The 26,028-nt window shown below is 42.0% G+C and overlaps 1 protein-coding gene across 7 annotated transcripts in view; it reads right to left on the bottom strand.

Moving 5' to 3' along the window:
- The window catches only part of LOC112265612 (Friend leukemia integration 1 transcription factor), a 43,323-nt gene extending 21,574 nt beyond the window's left edge, over positions 1–21,749 (bottom strand). The window contains exons 1-6 of one of the 7 annotated variants that reach the window (XM_024443115.2): positions 21,512–21,749; positions 18,878–18,966; positions 10,636–10,847; positions 10,148–10,305; positions 9,194–9,397; positions 2,434–2,502 (exon numbers count right to left, since the gene is read on the bottom strand). In XM_024443115.2, coding sequence (XP_024298883.1) covers positions 2,434–2,502; positions 9,194–9,397; positions 10,148–10,305; positions 10,636–10,847; positions 18,878–18,922 — 688 coding nt within the window. In that variant the 5' untranslated portion in view covers positions 18,923–18,966; positions 21,512–21,749. Of the gene's footprint in view, positions 1–2,433; positions 2,503–9,193; positions 9,398–10,147; positions 10,306–10,635; positions 10,848–14,252; positions 14,377–14,458; positions 14,481–14,543; positions 14,726–18,877; positions 18,967–21,511 lie in introns of those variants that run through there. The other 6 variants (XM_024443110.2, XM_024443109.2, XM_024443112.2 and 3 more) reach the window with 6 other exon arrangements.
- Between the last annotated feature and the right edge of the window lie 4,279 nt (positions 21,750–26,028).

Below are 26,028 nucleotides of genomic sequence, written 5' to 3'. Positions count from 1 at the left end.
GAACAGTGTAGCTCAGTCGTGGACTAGAGGGAATAGAATAGTGTAGCTCAGCGGTGGACTAGAGCGAACAGAACAGTGTAGCACAGCGGTGGACTAGAGGGAACAGAACAGTGTAGCTCAGCGGTGGACTAGAGGGAATAGAACAGTGTAGCACAGCGGTGGACTAGAGGGAATAGAACAGTGTAGCTCAGCGGTGGACTAGAGGGAACAGAACAGTGTAGCTCAGTGGTGGACTAGAGGGAATAGAAGAGTGTAGCTTAGCGGTGGACTAGAGGGAACAGAACAGTGTAGCTCAGCGGTGGACTAGAGGGAATAGAACAGTGTAGCTCAGCGGTGGACTAGAGGGAATAGAACAGTGTAGCTCAGCGGTGGACTAGAGGGAACAGAACAGTGTAGCTCAGCGGTGGACTAGAGGGAATAGAACAGTGTAGCTCAGCGGTGGAATAGCAGGAACAGAACAGTGTAGCTCAGCGGTGGACTAGACGGAATAGAACAGTATAGCTCAGCGGTGGAATAGAACAGTGTAGCTCAGCGGTGGACTAGAGGGAATAGAACAGTGTAGCTCAGCGGTGGAATAGCAGGAACAGAACAGTGTAGCTCAGCGGTGGACTAGAGGGAATAGAACAGTATAGCTCAGCGGTGGAATAGAACAGTGTAGCTCAGCGGTGGACTAGAGGGAATAGAACAGTGTAGCTCAGCGGTGGACTAGAGGGAACAGAACAGTGTAGCTCAGCTTTGGACTGGAGGGGTGTGTTAAACATTTATTTGTCTCTTCCTCTCCCCCTACCTAGATACACCCTTTTCCTGTGATCCAGGATATCACTGTTATTGCAGCCTGTTCTAGTGTACTGTATGTGGTGGTGACTTCACAGTCCACACGTAAAGGATATGTACCTCATTTCACAGACACTAATATAGGCTTAGGTGGGTCTGACTCACCATGTCTGGAACCAACAGGACCCTGAACAGCTTCTACCCCCAAACCATAAGACAGCTAAATAGTTCATTAAATAGTTAACCAAATAGTTACCTAGATTACCTGCATTTTTTACTTTTTAACTAACTTTTTTGACTCATCATATGCTGCTGCTACTGTTTACTGTCTGTCACTTTATTCCTAGTTATACAGTATGAACATATCTGCCTCAATTACCTCACACCCCTGCACATCCACTCAGTACTGGTACCCTGTGTACATAGCCAAGTTATCCTTACTCATTATGACTCTCACGAACACCTACAGTACATGTGGGTTGCTTTGCTCTAGTACGTCCACAGGCCTCACAAAACACAAGGTCCCCCGGTGCCAGTTGAAAAAATGTATGGAAGTCTATATGGAGACTGTTTAGTTCCAAGAATCAGGGGTTATATCTCTCAAATATAGGACGCACACTTCAGAACAAACGTCCTTTAGATTTTAATTTTGGGACTGTCTGTTGTGAATCTGTTGTTCAATGCATTTGTATGGGCTTGTTTTATACTTCAAGGGGTATTCCAATTCAAAATCAAATAGCCACATGGTCCTTGGTATGACCAATTCCATATAGCTTAGTAGAACCCCCCCAGACATGGCTTAGACTGTAATGGGTTTTTGAAATATATTCAGAGGTTTTTAGGGACAATAAGTTCACAATTTAGCTGTCTGCAAAAAAAACTGTCTTCCAGCGACCTGATCGGAAAGAATGAACAAGCCTCATAAACACCAAACACAGAATGCTAATCTACACATTAAAACACTGAACAGTGACCTAGACCGCTCCCAAACAAATACAAATCCCCTCAAAAACCTTTCCTCCCCACCACCACATGTTCCCTCCTTGATTGAGTCAAAGTTGTGAAAACAAAAACAACTCATCTCCCTTTCTGTCTCCTCCTCTCTGTTTGCATTGTGGCTGAACCACCTGTCCTTTAAATACACCCCTCCAAAAAAATGACCTTAGTCGTTCTATCTCCCTGAGCCCCCCACCCTATCCTGCTTTATCTCCTCCTGTGGATAGTGAGGTTAGCCAAGGCGTGCCTTTTGTCTTGCTAAGTCCCCTCCATTCTGAGGTGGCACTCACTTTCCCCCATGTGCAGGTAGGCCATGAACAGCACAGACTGGGGTAGTGCTGCCTGGTATTATTCCCCTGTACAAAAGATTCACCTGTTAATAACTATGTCTCTGCCTGGTGCTGCCAGGACCTGGGTGCCGGGGCAGCTGCTGCCTCTGTGGTAGCAGACAGAGAGGGGCGTGCCGCAGCTCTATTGTTTTGGCTAAATGAGAACACTCTTTCTGTCCTCTCTCTCATTCTCTCTCTCACTCTCTCTCAACATATACCTGGCTCTCTTCAATACAGGAAACATAGTCCCCTATAAAAAAAACACTCTGAAATAGAAAACAGTTGCCCATATTTAACATTAGCAGTAAGGTTTTGGAAGATAATGCTGTCCTACCTTCTTTGGCAGCCAGGCTTGGAGACTGATCCATGTGAGATGGACTGTTGTAGGATAATGATGAGCTACCTGCAACATGCCAGATAGGCACAACATCAGAGGTGTATGATTTTAAAGTTCACAGTTATCTGTGCATAGGGCATGATTAATAAAAAATACTGGCTAATAGGTTATACAGTATAGTATACTAATTCAAGTATTAATTTTAATGATTCATTATTCATTATGCACTGAGTGTACACGACATTAGGAACACATGCTCTTTCCATGACATAGACTGACCAGGTGAAAGTTATGGTCCCTTATTGATGTCACCTGTTAAATCTACTTCAATCAATGTATGAAGGGGAGGAGACAGGTTAAAGAAGGATTTTTAAGCCTTGAGACATTTTAGACATGGATTGTGTATGTGTGCCATTCAGAGGGTGAATCGGTAAGACAAAATATTTAAGTGCCTTTGAACAGGGTATGGTAGTAGGTTCCAGGCGCACCGGTTGGAGTGTGTCAAGAACGTCAATGCTGCTGGGTTTTTCATGCTCAACAGTTTCCAAGAAGGGTATATCAAGAATGGTCCACCACCCAATGATATCAAGCTAACTTTACACATGTGGGAAGCATTGGATTCAACTCAATATTATGAATGTGTTCCTAATGTTTTGTACACTCAGTGTACAACGGTTAGCTGTGAGTAGTAACACTGGACAATACCCAGAGGGTGGCAGTAAGAAGATCATTGATTTCTGTAAGTAGATCTCAATTTCCTTTCATTTGAGATGCCTCTTAAAATTATACTTAAAACTTGCCCATGGTACATTGTAAACAATTAATCCATTCTACCCAATAAAGAATCAACCCAGCAATATTTTAATATGTAATCCTTTAAACTCGGAACGCTGTGCTGAGTCAACAATTCCACCACAAACCCCCTGACTATTAAAGTCCAGAAACCAAGACTACAGTATGTATAATAGCATGATTGCTTTTCATTTCACCTTATAGAGCAGAACTGTGCTCCGCATTCCTCTGCTGACACAAGCAGCACCAAAACGCTCTCTTAATTTTAGCTGCCCCTAGGCATAAATCAGAGAGGAAAAACAGACCAAAAATGCACTGGGAAAACACCAGTGCTACTACTGCTATGGAGAGTGTAAGATTGAATATAAAGACTACTACTATGGGGAGTTGCTAGTTAGAAAGGAACTCTAGGAGATTTTCTGAATGGGCAGGAGGAGATGGAGAGATGAATAACAGTATAGGCTATAACTTGGGAAGCCTTGGAGTGGCGTGCCTTGGCTCATTTTGGAGGGTGTAGGGGAATGAGAGGGCCCACAGCAAGGCAGATCTGGGGGCTGTTTTTAGGGGGGCTGGAGGAGGGAGGCGGGGGAGGGGGGCTCTACACACAAATTCTAACCCCAAACCCCATTCTCGCTCCACCCCAGCCGACCCCACCCCAAGGCTCTGGTCCTGATTTGGACCTGTGGCCGCTGAACAGGGGAAGCATTGTGTGAGATAGGGTCCCTACACAGCAATCAAACGCAGCTCCCCATACTAACATTATTCCACACTCTCAGTGTAAGCGCATGGGGCAGGCACGGCACCGACTCTTCCTCAGGGAGAATAAGAGAAGTAGAGAGAGAGAGGGAGAGGTAGAGAATGAGAGAGAGAGAAAGGGGGGTATGGTAAACCCCTCCCCTACTGCGTTCCACATGGGGGCCGCCCCAGAGAAAACAGATCCAAAAGAGAACACTGGGACAGTGAATATAAGGAAGAGAGAGAGAGAGAGAGAGAGAGAGAGAGAGAGAGAGAGAAAGAGAGAGAGAGAAATGGGGAACGCCAACACTGACACTTTAGGCGGGGGAGGCTTGGCTATACCGCCTATTTATTTGGGCGCGCTCTTCACCCTCGAAAAACAAACACTTCCCAGTAATCTGACTGCACATTGGGATGACTGGCTAATGTTCAGCCTCCTCCAACCAAGCAACATCTGCCCAGAGTCTGTTCCTCTATTACCCTCTATTACAAAATAACTTCAATAGCATTGTTTAATTTTCTTTTCAATGAATGATGACTCTTTAAAATGCCCCCTGCCCTTCAACCATAATATTGACAGACATCCCTGTGAGATGGTTAGACGTCATTGGCCTTTGCTGAGTCCTGGCTTGTTGTTGATCCTACCAAGCTAAAATCTATACTACCCCCTCAAACATGTAAATACCCTTTTCTCCATCAACAAACTGAGGGGCACCCACGTGGGCGGTGAGACTAGTGCCCCTTAAAAGGAGGGCTAGGAGACCCCATTCACTAGACTACATTATTCCAGTTCCCTGTCCAATCCAAACCAACCAGGGGTACTGTGTAATGGTACCTAACAGCTAACAACAGAGGCAGGCAGACAGGCCTCTGAGCCCCTACACTGGAGTGCTAATCTGCCAATAGAAAGAACTAATGCAGGGAGACCTCCATAAAAACCTAAAGAGAGAGAAAGAGAGAGAGAGAATGGCTGCAAAGGAGAGCACTCAAAACCACCTTTTCCTCTTCAGCCCAGATGTTTATGGTCTGCATAAACTATTGAGGGCTTGAGAATTTCCCCACTCTGCACCAGCAGCAGCAGTAGGATCAGGAGCAGAGGCAGCCCGGGAGGCTGTAGGCTGGATCAGGAGCAGTGACAGCCCAGGAGGCTGGAGGCTGGATCAGGAGCAGAGGCAGCCTGGGAGGCTGGAGGCTGGATCAGGAGCAGAGGCAGCCCGGGAGGCTGGATCAGGAGCAGAGGCAGCCTGGGAGGCTGGATCAGGAGCAGAGGCAGCCCGGGAGGCTGGATCAGGAGCAGATGCAGCCCGGGAGGCTGGATCAGGAGCAGAGGCAGCCTGGGAGGCTGGGAGCCCAGACTTATCACTTTCTCCACTCCCTCCTGTAAATCCATCCAGCCACAGTCAGCCACACAGAGCAGACCAGACCAGAGCAGGGACAGCTGGGAAAGAAAGCAATGCAGCTATTCTCCTATGGCACTCAATCAAAGCCACTTCAGGCCATTTCCACGCACTTCAATAAAAACTCCCACTCTTTCTTTCTCTCTTTTTCTCTCTCTCCCCCCTTTCTCCTGTCTCTGTGGCTGAGGATACAGTCTCTCCTTGATGGAGGTTTCACTGTTCTGTGCTTTGTTCCAGCACACGTGGTATCAAACCGACCTACATGGGTGCAATAAAGCAAACAGTCCTCAGTCCCTCCCTGACAGACTAATTTGAACAAATTCTCAAATTGCGCCCCAAATTGAAAGCACATTGCAGAAAAGGCGGCCATCGCGTATAAAAATCTGGATAAGTGACCAACTATGGGGCCAAAATAATGCACGGGCAACCACCCTTATTACTGTTCGCAGCTGGAGACAGAGATTCAGATATGTGCAGAATGTCTTGCTTGCATGTGCATTTATAATATTACTCCCTGAGTATGACTAAGAGTAATCAGACAGGTGTGTGATGTTCCTGTTAGCTTATAGCCGCGGGGAGGGGAAATGTCCATGCCCTTCTCTGGCCTACAGTGAACAAGCTTAATGACACTGAAGAATGTTAATCAGAGTTTCAATAAACCGACCCCAAAGTAACACACATGGTGTACACAGATGTGTATGAAATGATGCCAGCTCGTCGAGGACGAACCGTCGTCGGGTTGGGAAGAGAGTGGAGGGGGGAGGATGGGAGAGGGTGAGGCATCAGACTGCCTGTAATCACTAAAAACTTCCAGGGCCTGCCTCTCCCTCTCCTTTTCCCTTTCCTTCTATATGTGTGTCTGAGTCTGAACCGAGAGCTCGGCTCTGCTCCAGCTCTCCTCGTGAGTGAAGCCAGTGGTCTGCATTCTGGATGGGCTAGCTCCTTGTCTGTGATTGTGTTTGTTTGTGCTGCAGGGGGGGAAGAGATCGGCTTCAGTTTCCAGAATAAACCCTGGAAGCTCTCTACCCTCATCCGACGTCGTGCCTTTACTAACACAGTTCCTCCCACCTCAATCTGAGCCCCCCTCCCAATATATGCCCTATTGCTGCTCATTTCTCAAAAGGCCTGCCACTGGTCAGCCAGGCACGGGACGAGGAGAGAGCATTTGTCTCATGGCTTGGGAAGGGGTCCAAAGCAATTTCAATGGCCGAGCGGAGGATTCCGAGACATCTCTTCTGTTTCCAAAACACATAACAACTAAATCAAAAGAATTGTGGTGAGGGGAGAAGACGCAGTGCAGCACGCCTAAGCCAGGCTAAGTCCCGCAGCAACCGTTCCTAATGAAAACTGCTCTGCAGAGAGGGCCCGGTGGTGGTCAGTCAAGACACACAGAGGCTCCAGTCCATGCTGCAATTGTAACACAATGGGGCTGTTATACTCACGGCAGCCATCCCCATTCCCTGGACCCAGACGCCACACACAGCACAGAGAAAACTGTTGACACCCACCGAATAAAGTTCCCATTACATCACAGCAAGACCCATCACAATTTTTAAGAGAAATGTTAAACCATTAGTTAACCATTTGGGGCTCCACCCAAATGGTGGAGTTTTGCAGCTGCAGCTCTTGCAGTACAGTGCAAGCAGCAGAGGATAACCGTCATACATACAGTAGAGGGTGAGATATATTTACTGGTTTACTGAAATAACTGATTTTATGGATGGCATCCAATATTATGGCTTAGTCTGTTTTTTGATGGCCATTCACCAACTCCATACAATGCAGTGGATGTCTATAAAACCTGAATTATACAGCACAGCACAGAATGGTACACAGTCCCGATGATCTGTACGCTATGCCAGATGCTGCCTGTCCTCCTGATATCTTGCGTATAGATGGCATTTGCATTATGGTGCAGAGAAACCTTGTTTCTTTACAGCCGTGTCTCGTTGCCAAAACATGCGAGGCCGTAATGTACAAAAGGCCTTCCAATTAATCAGCAAAGCTGCCTCCATTGTATATTACAGATACACTTCCTGTGCTCTGCTGAACACAGACCTCACTCGCTCGCGTGATTCCTGAGGCAATGCACATGGGCTTCATCTTACTGTGACATATGTGGAATAAGGCACTCCTAAGTGGAGGGAGAACGGGTTACAGTCCAGAGGTAATGGTTATCTACAGGGAAAAAACTCTTAAGTCCTCATGGCTGCAATGGCTATATGTGCCAAGGCCTGCAGGGCGACCATTTTCCAGTAAGGCTGTATCATTGTCTGGCGAATGTAAAACGATGACTATGATGACAAAACACAGTGAGTCATATTATTCCCCTTGGTTTGGCATTCTTACCCTCAGTTGACATCCAAAAACAGGGGCGATGGGCTGAGAAACAGACTGAAATGTCTGTGCTATTTAAGCCTCCTCTACTCTTTATGAAAAAACAATCCAGGCAAAATACCAATGTAAAACATTACAAACGGGTAAACCGCGTTTTATGGCATTCTCACATACCCGGGTGAACGAGACTTGATGTACAGTATGTCAATGTGAGACTGCAGTACAAACTGTCTAATGGAAGAGACAGAGAACTTCAGTTTTGGTCAATTTATCACTGTTTGTTACGACATTGAGAACAAAGATCTCTATGAAACTACAGTTCTACACCTCTATGATCCATCAGACATATACTGAACAAAATTATAAACACAACATGCAACAATTATATGAACTGAGTTACAGTTCATATAAGAAAATCAGTTAATTTAATCTATGGATTTCATATGACTGGGAATGCAGTCTGTTGGTCAAATCTGTTGGTCAAAGGTAGGGGGTGTGGATCAGAAAACCAGTCAGTATCTGGTGTGACCAACATCTGCCTTATGCAGAACGACATGTCTCCTTCGCATAGAGTTGATCAGGCTTTTGATTGTGGCCTGTGGAATGTTGTCCATCTCCTAATCAATGGCTGTGTGAAGTTGTGGGATATTGGCGGGAACTGGAACACGCTGTTGTACATGTCAATCCAGAGCATCCCAAATATGCTCAATGGGTGACATATCTGGTGAGTACGCAGGCCATGGAATAACTGGGACATTTCCAGCTTTCAGAAATTGTATACAGATTCTTGCGACATGGGGCCGTCCATTATCATGGTGAAACATGAGTTGATGGCAGAGGATGAATGGCACAACAATGGCCCTCAAGATCTCATCACAGTATCTCTGTGCAGTCATATTGCTATTGATAAAATGTATTGTCCATAGTTTATGCCTGCCCATAGCATAATCCCACCGCCATCATCGGGCACTCTGTTCACAAAGTTGACATCAGCAAACCGCTCGCGCACACAACGCCATAGGCTGGTTGAACGTCCTGCCAAATTCTCTAAAACGACATTGGAGGCGGCTTATGGTAGAGAAATTAAAATTAAATTCTCTGGCATCAGCTCTGGTGGACATTCCTGCAGTCAGCACGCCAATTGCACGCTCCCTCAAAATTGAAGACATTTATGGCATTGTGTTGTGTGACAAAACTGCACATTTTAGAGTGGCCTTTTATTGTCCCCAGCACAAGGTGCACCTGTGTAATGATCATGCTGTTTAATCATCTTCTTGATATGCCACACCTGTCAGGTGGATGGATTATCTTGGCAAAGAAGAAGGGCTCACTAACAGGGATGTAAACAAATTTGAGCACAACATTTTGGCGAAATAAGGTTTTTGTGCATATGGAACATTTCTGTGATCTTTTATTTTAGCTGGGACCAACACTTTACATGTTGCATTTATATTTTTGTTCAGTATAGATCAATTAAAATGGCTGCCAGAACTTACTTTCCCTGAGATAATTGAGATGAGAGAGCAGGACTTCAGCGTTGTACATGGTGGTGAGTCGGAGGAAGTCGTCCTTGCTCATCTTACACAGTTCCTTGCCGTCTGTGTTTTGGAGCATGGCCGTGTCCATCTCCAGCAGGCCGTACTCCTTGATGGCCCACTCCAGCCACTGGCGGACATGATCCTGAGACCACAACGATGGATCTGGAGGAAGACAAGGGGACAGAGGTAATGTACTGTAAACATCACTGGACAATCTACCATTTTCACAGTGATTGAGAATGCAATTCAAGTTTTAGTGTCATAATTATTTCCAAATGATGGCTAATGTATTCATCCGTTATTGTCACTTGTTTATTCATCTAGTTATTCATTCATCCATCTTTCAATGAATTTATGTGACCCATCCTTTCCCAGATTGTGTAGCCTATGTAATCATGCACCTGCATATATTCTACAGTATATCTGATGTACAATAAATCTCTTCCAAGACTGACAGAGAGAGAATGTTTCCTAAAGCATTTATCCCTCATAAATAACACTCTGTAATATGTGAATCAATTAGCTAATGTAAAGAGCTCTTTGACTGAACAGACCTCGGTTGCCTCTATGTGTTGAGTCATGCTCCCATGAGTAAGCTAAAACATGACTTACAAAAGCATCAAAGATCCTTCCCCCGTGGCCCAGCTAAATAGATCTGAGGCTAATAAAAACATTTCTATGACATCAGAAAATGAATGCCAATTGAGAGCCTGTTTATACGCCCTCCATCTGACTATGAAGAAAAACTACTGAGAAATAAACATTTCTCACAGGCTGGAATGGAGAGTCATACAACTTGTAGGTCTAGTTTATGAACAATTAATAACATGAGAAATAAAATAAAAACAATATGAAATGTTTGTTAATTATAAAGAAATACCATGTGGTTTGTATCATAGAAGTCATTGTTACCTGCGGGGACGATCACTCTCCTCTCATTGGTAGTCATGTTGGGGGGCGGAGCATTCTTCTCATCCATGTAGCTTCCGTAACTCATCTGAGATGTGTCGTTGCCCCCCACCAGCTTATTGCATTTACCCCCCACACTGCAGTCCACTGGGGACTCCCTGCTGCACAGACACACAGTGTCAATGTCAGGGAGAGACATCTTTATATTGTCTCAAAGTGTGTATTAAAGGGAGATGAAAATGTTTTGACATATAGACAACCACAGGGCCAATGGAGTGGAGCTAGAGAGCCCAATGGAATGTATGTGTCAATTTCTGCAAGTGGCCAAAAATGGTATCTAACTGTGCACAAGCAATTGTTTTGATCAACTGTCCTTTTGAATCTAGACTAATCTAGGGAACATCAACTCTAATCAGCATAGATTAAGTCATACAGGGACAAGACGAAACCTGGAGTCTAGTGAGATGGACTTTGCATACTGCTGAACATACCTGGATCTATTGATGTGGTCATACTCTCTCTTGACATTGACTCGGACTGGCTGGTTAATCCACTCTTGCTGAGGGGGTAATGGGTGGATTTTGTGGGGCTGGACGTAGTCCTGTGTGCCAGATGCAGTCATGTCTGTCTTGGGTAGAGGGGCAGCAGCAGCGTAAGGAGGCTCGAACAGGGACTGGTCTTCACTCACCACTGACAGTGCCTCCTGTAGGCCAGAGGAGGAGCAGGTTATAGCAGGGCTCCTCTAGAACAACAGAGAGAACCTGTGATCTCACAACTTCAATCTCTCACTTGTTGGAGACACATTTTGTTTAGAGTAATTATGTGCAGTTATGTCTCATATCACAATCTGGCATCCTAAGTGCTTTGTGTATAGAGCAATTGGGCCTATTTAGCAACTACAGCTTCCTGTTGATGTTACCATGACTTCAAACATGACTACAATTCGGATGACTACTACACACAAAAATATCTAGTCTGAGTTTTCCTTCCACAGAGAAGGAATGGCAGCTGAAGACTCAACTGGATCAGCGATGGGATCAGTTCTACATTGACAGCTCTGCTGGAGCAATGTACGTTTATTAAATAAAACAAACGTCTCCACTGGTACACTCCTCTGTCTGTGTCCACGTGTTCCGTCTCATGCCTGGTAACTGATGCATGGAATACATACCAGATCTATCATTGTCAGAGATGTATATGGGCTAATAGGAATACAATACTTGCTATTCACAATGATGTGACATACAATAACCTATACACAGAGCCAAAGAGATGTAGAGTATTTATGAGATATACAGGTAAATGGCTGCCTGTATAGACTGGGGCAGCCTCTTAGCTAAATCAGTTTTAAACCCTCTGTTTACTATGAATAAGGAGCTGGTGAGGCCTGCCTTGCCTCAGCTCTGTCAATGAATCATTTTAATGAAACAAAGCAGTAGCAATAGAGACAAACTGATCTAGAGTCATTAAAGTTAAGCCATTTCAAGGATTATGCTCACGTCTGACACACATCTGATCTGATAGCATCTGATGTCTCAGATTAGACAGAGGTATCTGTAATCCTGGGGGATTAAAGATATGTTCAAAGATAACATACTCGATCAAGACAATGATGTGCCATTAGCACACAGTTCTTCCCATGTCGAACAACAAGGTATGTACGCATCAAAACACTTTCAAAAGACTTTGTTCATGAAATAGCAAACATGGATAAAAAAAAAGGCTAGTAGTGCTACATTTCAATGAGTCCTAACAAGTGAAAAAGTGAAGCAGAGTTAGCCTGAAGTTCCAGTGATACATACAGTGGCCAGTCTGCTGTTTACAGCCTGTGTACTCATCTCCTGAGATGTCTATCTTCACCGCTAATCAGAAGAATACACATATTATATTCACTTACAGTACGTTTCAGCAAACTAATGCTACAAAGTACATTCACTAACACTGACTGTATGTGTCCGTGATATGCCAGAGGTTCCAAACTGACCAAGGTGACAGCTTTTGAGGCCATTCATTGGGAGGGCTAGAGGGATGATACTGTGAGACAGCATCAGATAACGCAGTCAGAGTTGGACAGACATGCCTGTGATTTCATCAGTCAAACCATCATACTGTAGCTGGACACTGGCAGTCTGGCAGCCATATACCCTATCAGAGTGGTTTATTCAGCAGCTGGCCAGGGCTGTGGATTATATGTTGAGAGCAGTGAGGGAATGTGCAGCTCTGCTATTATGGCTGTTGCACATTACATTTACACTGACATATCAGTCCCTGCCATGTAATCCATGATTGGCAAGTGGCATGTGCCGATCAAGATTACAGGTTTTAAAAATAGTGTGAATGTATGCACTTCCAAACAGTCTAACACACCACTCTGAGTCTATTTGGTATGTGTGTTCTGTATCAGTGTGGAACACACACACGTCTATGGTACGGGTGGGACAGAGATACAGTTAATTGATCTACATTTGTCTCTTCTGAACATCTTGTGCCAACAACCCTTCCCATCTAGGCTATTCAAGTAGCCTACCATTTTTTTCTCAGGGAACAATAATAACTGCACTCCAAGTCTTGCTTTCTCTAAATTATTTACTGTACATATCAATCATTAAATGGTACATAGGGTGCCATTATCATCTCAAAATAGTGTAATGTTGTTCACCACTCTCATTCATAAACTAACAGATCTTTCCAAACTATTCTTGGGCAACTGACAGTGGAAGCTGCCACGTGCCTAGGCCACCACAGATGCTTTACAGCCAAACAGCCTGCCTGCAAATGCATCATGTCGCGTTCTGTTAAAGGGTTTGTGCGCCAGTGCCCAGTGCGCTACTTCCAGACTGCACAGGTCTATTTTGTTGTCCACACACACTCATCATTATCGTTGCGATTCAGGGGGCATTCCTGTCCTTTGTTTGAGGAGGAAAGGGAAACCTGTCAGGAAACCAGATTGTGTAGAACAGGAAGCTCTCATGGCTCGATAACACCCCCCCCCTTTTTTTTTTAGATGACTAAAGTCGGAATACAGTTAGTAGTCAATCAAATATACACAGAGAGACATACACAGTCCTGATACATTTATAATAATGAGTCATTATTGTTGTTATAGTATTGTCATCAATACATGATAATTTAGGATAATATAATTAAACAATCATTTCACAAGGCATACATTTTTCTATTTTGCATGTTTGAGTGTTAAACAATTACAAACCAGTCGGGTGAGAATTATTTAATATGAATTAAACATTTCTGTGCAGTCAACGCTTATACTGTTCAAAAACTTACACCTCACCCAGCCACCACTTCAACCACACAAACCAGCTTCTTTCAACCAGCACAGAAAACACACTGACAGACAATACGTTTACATGGCTATTATAATAGTCCAGTTCGTTGGATATCGGAGCAAAATAACTCGGCCATGTCTACAGGACAATCGGCCATGTCTACTCAAACTCAAGACACAATACCGTGGTGTGAAATGCAGGGACCTAACCATCAAACATCTGCATAGCAATGCATCTGGAATTTCAAAACCGGAGGCTGCATGGCTAACCGAAGACCGCGGCGCTTGAATACCCGTCCCTCAAAAGTAAAATATGCACCCTCCCTGTAATTAATTACTTTTTGTGTTCAATATAAGCATAAATACCCAGGTGAGCATGTGAACCTTTTGTTAATAGTGAATTACAAGCAGTTTTCGCTTCTCAATTAACCCGTGATATTTCCAAATTACATTTTGGCCATTGACAAGGCTACTAAAAATGGCAACTGTTCTAACACTCTTTTTACAACCGAAAATATGCGTATAAAATATATGGTTTTACGCAGGGATTGTACTTCCTTGTATATCCTGCATAATGAACGACATGAACCACCAAAACACCATCATTAACGTTTTGAACCATGAACTGCGAGAGGATCCCCGGTCACCGTGCCACCACTATTGCGCAGCCCCTCTTTGACACATCATACATTACTTGACAAAGAAACGCACGTTCATCTAACAGTACAGCCATATATCGCCTACATATTGCTTAATCCCTTCTCATCACTATATCAACTGGAGAAATATAATTGCCCTACATTTTGTTATATAAATACATACTTTTCACTGAATAAAATAAGCACTTTGTTTAATTCCAGACGTGAGTCTACGCGCTCGCATCCAACCAAATCTTATTTTCACTTTCAGAGTTTCCTCAAGGAAAAGGAAACTTCGAGATAAAGAGGAAAATAGAATGACATCTGGTTACCGATTTCGGAGCAAAATAAAAAGCCGTTCATTGCCCAACATTGTAGGCTACTACTCACAGACATAGCAACTCATGCTAAAAGGAGGCGCAACTCCGAAAAGCAAAGCTTTCACAAACTCGTACACCCCGTCCTCCACCCTTACCTTAATAGTTCCGTCCATTTTGCGCAATTTTCAGCGGACCCCAACAATATTCCAAACATGACACGCTCCTGAATTAATTCCAGCCCCCGATATATCTCAGCGAGAAAGAGACAGTTAACCGGATGTTTTTTTTTCTCTACATTTGGGAAGGGAAGTCACCGCTTTTGAGAAGGAAGCTATGTGTGTCACTTCAAGCCCTGCCTTCATTGCAGTTCCAAAAAGCAGGATACTTGTCACAAAGAGATAAGCAGGGAAAACAATTGCGTGTTCCCCCCCTGTTAATGTTTTTACTCGGAAACTTTTATAGAATGGTTGCCAGCGTTATGCATATGTTGCTGTAGGCTACATTTGAGCATTTTTGTTATCCAAAAGTCACAGACACTGGCGAATGAGTTTGTTTCAGCAATTCCATCAATATACATGTATTATGTTACATTTACTTTCCAATTAAAAAGTTATAATTTTAACCGCTATAGGCTGTTATGGGATTCCATTATGTTTTATAATATCCGTATGTATTGCTTTAAAGCAATGCGTGAAACATTTTTCCACAATTATGATTTTACTGTAGCCCAAATCATTCCCAACTCTATTTAACTTTTTATATTCACGTTTCCACTGCGAGATAGATATATAAAATAGCGTTTCACTTTCAAAGCAGACAGATGTTTTCCTCGAGAGTGCTGATGAAATGAACTGTAAATCAAACCAAGAGGAATACGAACTTGAACTACCTGTGGCGAGGGTTGTTGCGATCTAGGCTACTCTTTGTTATAGCCTTCCAAGCCTCTGTGAAGTTTTCCTAATAAAACCCAAGCACGCAGCGCCCCAGAGGCATAATATCAAGGTCTGCTCTACACGTGTGAGTCTGCATCAAACACAGGAGGGAATGATAATGGATTGTATATTTCCAAATATTGCTAAGGGGAATCCCGTCTCTTAATATGTTTGGAGATTAGTTAATGAGTAAATGTGTATGGTTTTCGTTAAAGTAATGATGAAGTGTACTTACTCCCATGTTATGTTATTACATTGTTATTACATTATTATAGGCTTGTAATATTATTTTGGTTGTTGTTGTTGTTATTATTATTATTATTAGACCTAGGCTATAGTTGAACTACTTTCTTAAGCTACTGGACCCATGGACAAAAATCTCTAGTCCCCATCCCCAACTATTTTCCCTCTACATTTGGAAATTGTCCTTGTCATTTCAGACACAATTTCAGCGCAGATGCTAGACATGGAGCCAGCCCTGAACGTGACCAGACCAATGGGCTCTGCCTGGGGGAGCGGCCAGGCCACAGAGCGGCCAAACGGAGCCTGCGACGCTGCCACTGACAGACTGGCCGACCTGTCTGCTCTCGACTTGGGGGTCTGTTGGGGGAGAGGCCCCCTCTATACCACCACATCTGGATCCTGCTTGGGGTCAAGGCTTCTCCTGCCTGAGGCCAATTCAGCCTCGTGTAATTAAGGGAGACACCTTGTTTAACTATTTAGTGGCCGTTACATTTTCTTATTCAAGATTCCTGTTTTGGTTTTGTATTGGAGTTAGGCCGAAAGAAAGTAGGCCGAATGAATGTCATGGTCATGGTCTATTCATTATAAACTGGGTGGCTCAAGGACTGAATGCTGATTGGCTGACAGCCGTGGTATATAAGACCGTATATCACGGGTATGACAACACATTTACTTGTACTGCTCTAATTACGTTGGTAACCAGTTTATAATAGCAATAATGCACCTTGGAGGTTTGTGGTATATGGCCAATATACCACGGCTAAAAAGGGCTGTATCCAGGCACTCCGCAATACCACACCTCCTCGTGCGTTATTGCGTAATTATAGATTCCATTCATTTTAGACCCGTTTGCAATAGCAGAGGGCATTGGTATGGCTTAGCGTTTTGAAAATAATATATGTTTATTATTTTTAATAGCCTGTTGGCTAGTAGGCCTAATAGTGAATGACTGTCATTGTATGGGCCATATAAGTAGGCCTATTTCAAATATGCCTAATACCCCGTAAAACGCAAACAAAATCTTATGTGATTCGTTGACACCAAAGGTTACTTCAGATATAATGTGACCAAATTCTGAAATCACTTAGCACTATTGATTGAGTTGGTCACAGAGCCACAATAACCGAGGCAATCGCTAACAAACTAAAGACTAAGTAAGAGCAGGCTATAGCTAATCAAATTATTCACTCCATTACGCACGGAACATGCATGCTTATGCAAAGAGAGTGGTGACAAATATTTTCGGAGGCCAATAAACAGATGCAAGTTGGTTTATACAGCGAACCACAGAACATCTGACTTGACGCTGAAATCTGACAGCCAGACATTTCCTACCACGAGCCTTGGGAAGCCCTAGCACCTCCATTGGACAATACACGTGGGTTCGTTTCAGTTTATGCTCATCGTGAATTTATAGCACTTCACAACTTCACATGCTTACAAATGTTCAATAATAGCCGATATAGACCTAAAACGTATCCATTAAGTTACCAAATGATCCAAGGATAAATTATGACGGTGATCATTATGACGGTATTATTATAGGTTTTCATTTGAATTATTAGGCAAGATTATTAGCCTACTGAAAGAGGCCTATGTTTATATTATTCGTGAACAAATATTAATTCATAAAAGACAAAACAAATTCCATTAGGCCTAGGCCTACAGGTTGTCTGTTGTGACTTCTATAAATTCATTTATGTGACAAACGTTTTAGGCCTATTATTCTAACCACTACATAGACATAGACATGGATCGGCCATTTACGATTGTTCATTAGACTTGAGAGTTCAGGTAAGTCCCTTCTCTTTCTCCGGCAAAAATAAAGCCCAAGTAAAAATACTCAGAAAAAAAGAGAGACCGAACCGTTTGGTCCCTTGCTCCGGGCCATAATTAATTTGAGATGTACTTTTATTGGAGAGCTTGAGTCTCGCCTGGCCTTAATCAAACAAAACCAATGCTAGACCATGAAGCAGAATATTTCTTACAAATGTGTCTTGAGAAGTGCCTGGTTCACATTCTGAACAATTAATATCTTCCCCCAAATGCAAAATAATTCAGTGAAGGTTTAGATTAAAACGAGGGCAATGTGATATTAATTGAACTGACGAACTTGGTGTTCAATATTGGTTGTTTAAGCAATCGTAAGCATTCAATGGTTCACCTAAGAATACTTTACACAGGTTCCTGGATTTGTTTCCCTGTCATTGACTTGTTGTCTTATTTAGGGAGCAGAAAGGCTCATTTCAAAGCATATTTTCTCCTCAAACATTCCTTGCTGTTCAAATCTCCCAAAACAAATCAGAGAACTCAAGCAATGTGGCCAGTGACATTTTCTGCAGAGCGCTACAAACGGTATGGATGTATGAAAAGAGCCCTTATATGCAAAGGGAAATAAGTCGACAAAGTACAACAAGTCACTCTTGGAATATTTTGAGTATAAAGATATTATTACTTGACTAAGCACAAATGCTTGACTAAGCACAAATGTTAATTTTCATAAGCATACAGGCTCCGCCTATAGGCAATTGGTCTTCGACCAATGATCTATGACAGAAAGACATGGCATCACATTTCCTATACTATTTTAAAACAGCCAGATTCCCATAATAGCCTACGGAAATGTTGATGTGTTATGGTGAGCACTCAATGACAGGTAGGCATACATTCCCATAATACATGGCGACTGCACTTACACTGATAGTTTCTTAAACGTAGGTTATGGCATGCCGTGGATTGTGCACTTTAATATAGGCTATAAGATTAACAATGGGAGTGCATATTTCGTTTCCAACAAATCGTCCCAAGGCCTATACATTGTCAGGTTGCAGGAATTCCACGTTGTACCACGTGATTCAATGGACAGAGTTTTAAACGTGAAAACAAGATGTCCACTATTTGCTTTGTTTACATTCTTTGAGACTGTGGCGGAGAAAGAAAAAAACTGCATGATGTCAAATATAACAATGTGCTATAACCGTCCCGCACTGGAGGCAAAGACATTCAATTAATCGTGATGTCCAGACAAATGCAGAGAATCACATTATACAGTAGTCTACCATAAAATGTTTGAATGCAGGGCTATTCTTGCATAACGGTTATAACATGGTAACAACAACCGAATAGAGAGAGACAATTGTGACACGATTTAATTGATACCTATCATATTAGGCCTAGGGTATGCTTACCGATAGCTATTTAAAGAATGACAAGAAGATGCTAATTATTCACAAAGGATCATCATGAATAGGAAATTAGGGAGGACCCAGACCGTCCAGCAAAATTACCTGCTCGAAGAGAAGATATTGTCTTACCTTGACGTAAGACGAAGTGTCAGGTACGGTCTGAAACATGTTCATAGAACCGAGAGGGTCGAGAGGTCTTCAACACTGTTCAACGGGCCCTGGGGAGAGGAATATTAGCACAAAAAAGGGGAAAAAGTGAAAAAGAGCAATATATTCTAAAATAATAAGGCAATAAAATAATTATAAACACGCAAATAAATATAATTGTAAAACATAGTAATAATATGCTAATAATGTGCACAATAATTATACTAGTTGGCTAATGTGAACAATAATACTATTTATAATAATTATGGGCATATTGATCATCAATTGTGGTTCAATGCAGACGAAAATAATCAATAATGTAATAACAATGTAATGACAAATAAAGCCTATAGTGTGGGGAATAATAAATATTATGTCATGGCAATATGTCATGTCTGATTGGTGGAAGAATGACTCAGCTTCCTATTGGTAAAGAGCTATAGTATAGGCTAGACGTAACACTGGAATCACAAACTCTCCCGCTAGACGTAACACTGGAATCACAAACTCTCCCGCCCACTCCTTCAGTAATGCATTAGACCATCAACAACTTTTCTTCATAATGCACTAATATCCACACATCCAGTATTCAAGCTTCATTCATCCATTAACTCATACTTCATTGACTCTTTTGCAAGCAATTTTTTTTATGTTAAATTAAATAACTTGTATTTTCAGGGCCCCATGCAAACTTTTGTGAATGTTCAATGGCAGTGATACCTCCTGAAAATCTTCCCCTCAGGCTGATAGTTCCGTTTTCTGCACTCTGGTTGTTATCACGTTAGCTTTGTTTTGATATTTTTTCTAATCGCCCTCAAGTTAAATTATTTTTTTATGTATAGGCAGAAGCCTCAGGCCACACATTAAATTTAAAAAAAATATTTCGGAAGCCTTTTGCTATTGTTCATGTTGTTGTGATATCAGGGTAAGTTATTGACAAAGTTATCAATAACCAACACAGCTAGAGATCTCTGGAGCGCGCCAGGAGCGCCTTGCGGTTTTGTGATTTGCGTTCCATTCTGTGAAAGCACTTCCACCAAAATATATAATAGGTTCAGATTTGGTTCATAGGCCCACTGTAAATTACTGGACTCAGACTTGATTCATTCAGCCGTATGACCGTCCGTGCACTGTTGTTTCCTTCATCACATATTTAGTGGCACAATGATAATCTAATAACCAGTCACATATTCGCATCCATAATACCACTGTTCATGATGATCGGAATCACTACCATGGTTGAATGACTTTAACTTGCTCGATAGACAACTCAGGTGGAGATCCCAAACCCCAACCTTCCTTCCTTTTCTCCCTAAAGCTTACCACATATTGAAACACTTTTCTCTTTAATAAGTGCAGCTTACAAAGTCTAGGGTGAAAGGGCAGATCGAGGACGAAGTCTTTGGCCGTTCCCTCGGTGTGGAATGATTAAGAAGATTGGCACGTGCAACATTTAACATTCCTAACATCAAGCAAATTACACTGAGACAAACACTGGTCTCCAAAAACAGAACGAGTGAATAATGAAAACTAACTTTTTATTGTCAATGCAGATTGCAGCCATAGCATAATTAATTTCGACTCGTCCGTTGACAGGAGACACTCACTGTCACTGTGAAAACTGTGAATAACGAAAGGCAAGGTAGCACTTGTCAATATAGGCCTACAATACATGGCGCGGGGACCCCAAAACAACAGCGGCATTATGTTAAAAACAACCACATAGCAAAAATACGACGAAAACAGATAGACCCCTACACATCCAGAATTCATGTTATAGCAATCTCTAAATAAGTAAATATGAAACACACGAACTGACTAGTGTGTGATCAGATATTTTAAAGGCCCACACTCACATATTTATGGAATACTTTCATGTTTGGCTGAAATGTTTTGGTGATTGAATTTCTGCCGCATCACCTCGGCTACTGGTATATTATCTAAGGGGCTTTTGATCGTGGCACTATTGATAATTGTTGGTGACCACTATTTTTTTAATTTTCAGCGTCTGCAGGCAAACGTTAGGCTCGCCTCATAAAGTTTCCCAAATGCATCCAATTTCTAAACGGTAAAAGAGCATAGAATTCCGCATCTGTAGCCAATTAGGCGACTAGCGGCTCAGGAGGACTGTTGAATAACTGCAGTGGCTTTCCTCCGAGACAGCCCGTGGGCTGAAAGCCTCTAGTGTTACATTTTAAGCATCTTACCTTGCACAAGCGCGTGCTGTCATCCATCATAAATGAGAACGAACTGATTTTCCCTAATCTATGCACTTTTTCTAACCACAGTTCTCACTCATCTAGAAACCTTGAAAGCGAGTTATATTAGGGCAAACCAAAACACATTTCGAAAACAAACTTGTAAACGAAAAAATGTCATTTTTATCGGATGATAGCCTGAAAAGCATTTGTTTAAGCTAAATTAAACCAGATCCGAAGACTGGCATGGAATCTTGATAAATTAGATAGTTTTATGAAAAGGCATGAATCTAGAATTAGTAACAAAACAGTGGAATTGATTTATGGTCACCAAACATGCTGCATGCACAGGTTTGTGGATGGTTAGAAAAGACAAGACAACGAGTAACATTCTTACGAATGGAATTTCCTCACCCACCTGTCGTTATGTTGTCAGTCGTCTATTCTTTCAGTTTAATTATTCCCCAATTGAAATGATTTGTCCCGTCTATTCAAAGTCGGTACCATGGATGACAGTAAGTTATTTTTAGAAGGCGTACACAGGGTGTATGAATGAGAACCTTACTGAGAGCCGCCAGTCGGCAACCAATTGGAAGAGAGCGAAAAACTTCTCGTTGCGTTTAGTGTGTTAGGGAGCCGGAGTTGCAAATCAACTGAACATGAAATAGAAGAAATCTAGAAGACGTAGGAACAGCACCATAAAAAAAGCAGGTCCTTTGAAATGTGAAAAAGACTACGGCTTAATGTCCTTCCGCCCTCCTTTCGTAAGCTATTGACTAAATAAAATATAGGCATTTTTACACACCTGTCCATGCAGGCTATGTGTATGTTATGGATAGAACAGGAAATCGATTGAACTTTGTACAAAAGGTAAATAAAATGCTTTATCAAAATAAATATCATGCCAACTTTGAAACCACAAATGATATTTTATTGATATCATCCCTATGAAACAGTTTCTGTTGTTTAACATCATGTTATCTCACAAACAAACAGTGCTAACATCATGTCTGATGGAATTCGTTCTCCTCCCCTTTACGCATTTACAACAGCGCAGGCCCATTTAATTAAATGCCAATCCATTAGAAAAAAAATCCGAATTTCTCAGATTTTACTTTGGAATGTATCTCCAGCAAAGCAGATATTCTTTGGGGCATATATTTTTTCATGCTCCATTGCCTCCTGTGATAGTTCCCGCCCCACAGGAATAACTGCAGCCATAGCAGGATCCGCGCTTCACGGCCTCGTGACAGAAACACGCGTCTCCAGTGAGAGTCTTTCCTGTTCAGTTGACCCCACTCAGTTCACCAACTTCCTTTCCTACACAGTGCCCTTATCCTCCACCCAAGAGTCCCTCAAAGGATGTTGGGCAATTCACCGTGAAAAAAAGTTGACCAAGCATTGGATTTTACAGCCTCATCAAGGTCGTCATTTCATGCAGGACTACCAAAGTTAAATTGAGAAGGTTTCAATAGTTATCTACAATAGCCTTAAAGGAAAATGGCAAAATTGTACAACTCTCCAGCACCACCCCAACATTAACATACAGTGCCTTGCGAAAGTATTCGGCCCCCTTGAACTTTGCGACCTTTTGCCACATTTCAGGCTTCAAACATAAAGATATAAAACTGTATTTTTTTGTGAAGAATCAACAACAAGTGGGACACAATCATGAAGTGGAACGACATTTATTGGATATTTCAAACTTTTTTAACAAATCAAAAACTGAAAAATTGGGCGTGCAAAATTATTCAGCCCCCTTAAGTTAATACTTTGTAGCGCCACCTTTTGCTGCGATTACAGCTGTAAGTCGCTTGGGGTATGTCTCTATCAGTTTTGCACATCGAGAGACTGAATTTTTTTCCCATTCCTCCTTTCAAAACAGCTCGAGCCCAGTGAGGTTGGATGGAGAGCATTTGTGAACAGCAGTTTTCAGTTCTTTCCACAGATTCTTGATTGGATTCAGGTCTGGACTTTGACTTGGCCATTCTAACACCTGGATATGTTTATTTTTGAACCATTCCATTGTAGATTTTGCTTTATGTTTTGGATCATTGTCTTGTTGGAAGACAAATCTCCGTCCCAGTCTCAGGTCTTTTGCAGACTCCATCAGGTTTTCTTCCAGAATGGTCCTGTATTTGGCTCCATCCATCTTCCCATCAATTTTAACCATCTTCCCTGTCCCTGCTGAAGAAAAGCAGGCCCAAACCATGATGCTGCCACCACCATGTTTGACAGTGGGGATGGTGTGTTCAGGGTGATGAGCTGTGTTGCTTTTACGCCAAACATAACGTTTTGCATTGTTGCCAAAAAGTTCAATTTTGGTTTCATCTGACCAGAGCACCTTCTTCCACGTGTTTGGTGTGTCTCCCAGGTGGCTTGTGGCAAACTTTAAACAACACTTTTTATGGATATCTTTAAGAAATGGCTTTCTTCTTGCCACTCTTCCATAAAGGCCAGATTTGTGCAATATACGACTGATTGTTGTCCTATGGACAGAGTCTCCCACCTCAGCTGTAGATCTCTGCAGTTCATCCAGAGTGATCATGGGCCTCTTGGCTGCATCTCTGATCAGTCTTCTCCTTGTATGAGCTGAAAGTTTAGAGGGACGGCCAGGTCTTGGTAGATTTGCAGTGGTCTGATACTCCTTCCATTTCAATATTATCGCTTGCACAGTGCTCCTTGGGATGTTTAAAGCTTGGGAAATCTTTTTCTATCCAATTCCGGCTTTAAACTTCTTCACAACAGTATCTCGGACCTGCCTGGTGTGTTCCTTGTTCTTCATGATGCTCTCTGCTCTTTTAACGGACCTCTGAGACTATCACAGTGCAGGTGCATTTATACAGAGACTTGATTACACACTGGTGGATTGTATTTATCATCATTAGTCATTTAGGTCAACATTGGATCATTCAGAGATCCTCACTGAACTTCTGGAGAGAGTTTGCTGCACTGAAAGTAAAGGGGCTGAATAATTTTGCACGCCCAATTTTCAGTTTTTGATTTGTATTTTTTTTTTTAAATATCCAATAAATGTCGTTCCACTTCATGATTGTGTCCCACTTGTTGTTGATTCTTCACAAAAAAATACAGTTTTATATCTTTATGTTTGAAGCCTGACATGTGGCAAAAGGTCGCAAAGTTCAAGGGGGCCGAATACTTTCGCAAGGCACTGTATGTGAAAATGGCAGTTTCTATGTTTTTTTAGTAAAAAATAGTGAGGAAGATAAGTGTTTGCAATGACATCATCTGTGTGCAACTCAGTATGTGATTTTAACTAATTATGAGTAGGCAATGCCTGCTAATTGCATACTAATTAGTTGATGATGTCACTGGAAACGCTTAACTTCCTCTATCCTTTTTTACTGCAAAACATAGAAACGTGCATTTTCACATACTGAGTATAAAAAACATTAAGAACACTTGCTCTTTCCATAACATAGACTGACCAACAATGCACCCTCTAAACTGCATAGTTGGCACACACTAGATTGAACGTCACTCAACTTTCTCTCAACTTTTTTAGAGTTTTCCCCTTTAGTTAACACTATCAATGTTTTGCTCAACTGTGGGAATTGTGCTTGAATCAACGCAATATTAGCCACTTTCAATATAACATACCGAAACAAAACAAACTATGCAAGACTTAGTATGGAAAACTAACTGTGGGAGAGCTACACTAGGCCGATATGCAAATAGCCATTGCCATAAATGGATCTGTGCAATTCACTTTGAATTGCTGTATTTATAGACCTTTTTCCGTACACAACACACTGACATATTGGCTGCAGTAAGAAAGCCATCGCCATCAGAAACCCATTCAACATAGCCTAGATTTACATTTTTATTACATTTAAAAATAACTTTTTGGGTTCTCATATGCTTACAATTGTGTTTTGATTCTTGCTTGAACAGTCACTAAGACTATATTTGGTTGTGATCTTTGCAAAATAACTATTTTGGATGCAGCAGTTGTTAGCTGAATGCTAACGCTCATTGATATCGGCTGTAGCAAAAGACAGCCAAAGAGACATTTTACTGGTTGAAGTTGAAGTATTTTTTAAGTATAAGAACTATCCTTTGTTCTGCCACCAACTTGCACAGCGCCCATCGCCCTTTGCAAAGACAGAAAGTGGTCTATATGATCAAAAACAAAAAGTAACGATTGATGGCCAGAGAACTGCTTGAGTGGGGCATTCACGAGTAGATGCGCTTCTTTTGATATCAAAGCGAGAGCTGCATGTACCCACCTGTGCACATTTGTTCATATTCTTTGCTAGTTAGTGAGTTATTAGCCCAGCCATAGCTAATTTCTAGGCAACAATGGGGGGAGTGGTTGCTTCCTATAAGAGTCCACATTTTGTAAAAATGTTTTTCCCTTTAATGTCTATTCTGGTCTGTAGCTGAATGAAAACACATTTAAGGTTTGGTTGTCTGGGTTGATTGCTGCCAAAATACTTGTTGTTCAATGCTAGTTGCCACCACATGACCTTCATATAAGGATGCTTGGTATACTTTCAGGATGTGGTTATGTTGGAGTTATCCACTGCCCAGGTGAATAAAGCCAAACATACTACTCTGGAAATGTGGGAAGAAGCTGCTTCAGAAATCTCTCATTTGCTGGAGAAGGTGCAGGTTTGGGATAAAATGGCTTTCTTGATGTTGTTATTTATACTGGTCATAAATCTAACTGTGTGTACTTTTTATTTCATTGTAGAGTTGTATTTAAAAAAAAATATATATATATTTTTATATATGTTATGCATTGACCCAGGTTGGGGATGGGGTGGGGCTACCAGGGGTATGTTTGGGATGGGAGGTAGGGTTATTATTGCCTTTGTGACACAATAAAAACAATTTTTCACAAAAAATAAAAACCATAGTAATGCTAATCTGATGCTAAATCAGAGAGATGCCATCCAATCTGCCTTCCAA

The sequence above is a fragment of the Oncorhynchus tshawytscha genome, linkage group LG13, assembly GCF_018296145.1.
Source record: "Oncorhynchus tshawytscha isolate Ot180627B linkage group LG13, Otsh_v2.0, whole genome shotgun sequence".
Classification (NCBI taxonomy): Eukaryota; Metazoa; Chordata; class Actinopteri; order Salmoniformes; family Salmonidae; genus Oncorhynchus; species Oncorhynchus tshawytscha.
Note: the sequence above shows the minus strand (reverse complement) of the source record. Positions and strands in the feature narration are given on the sequence as shown.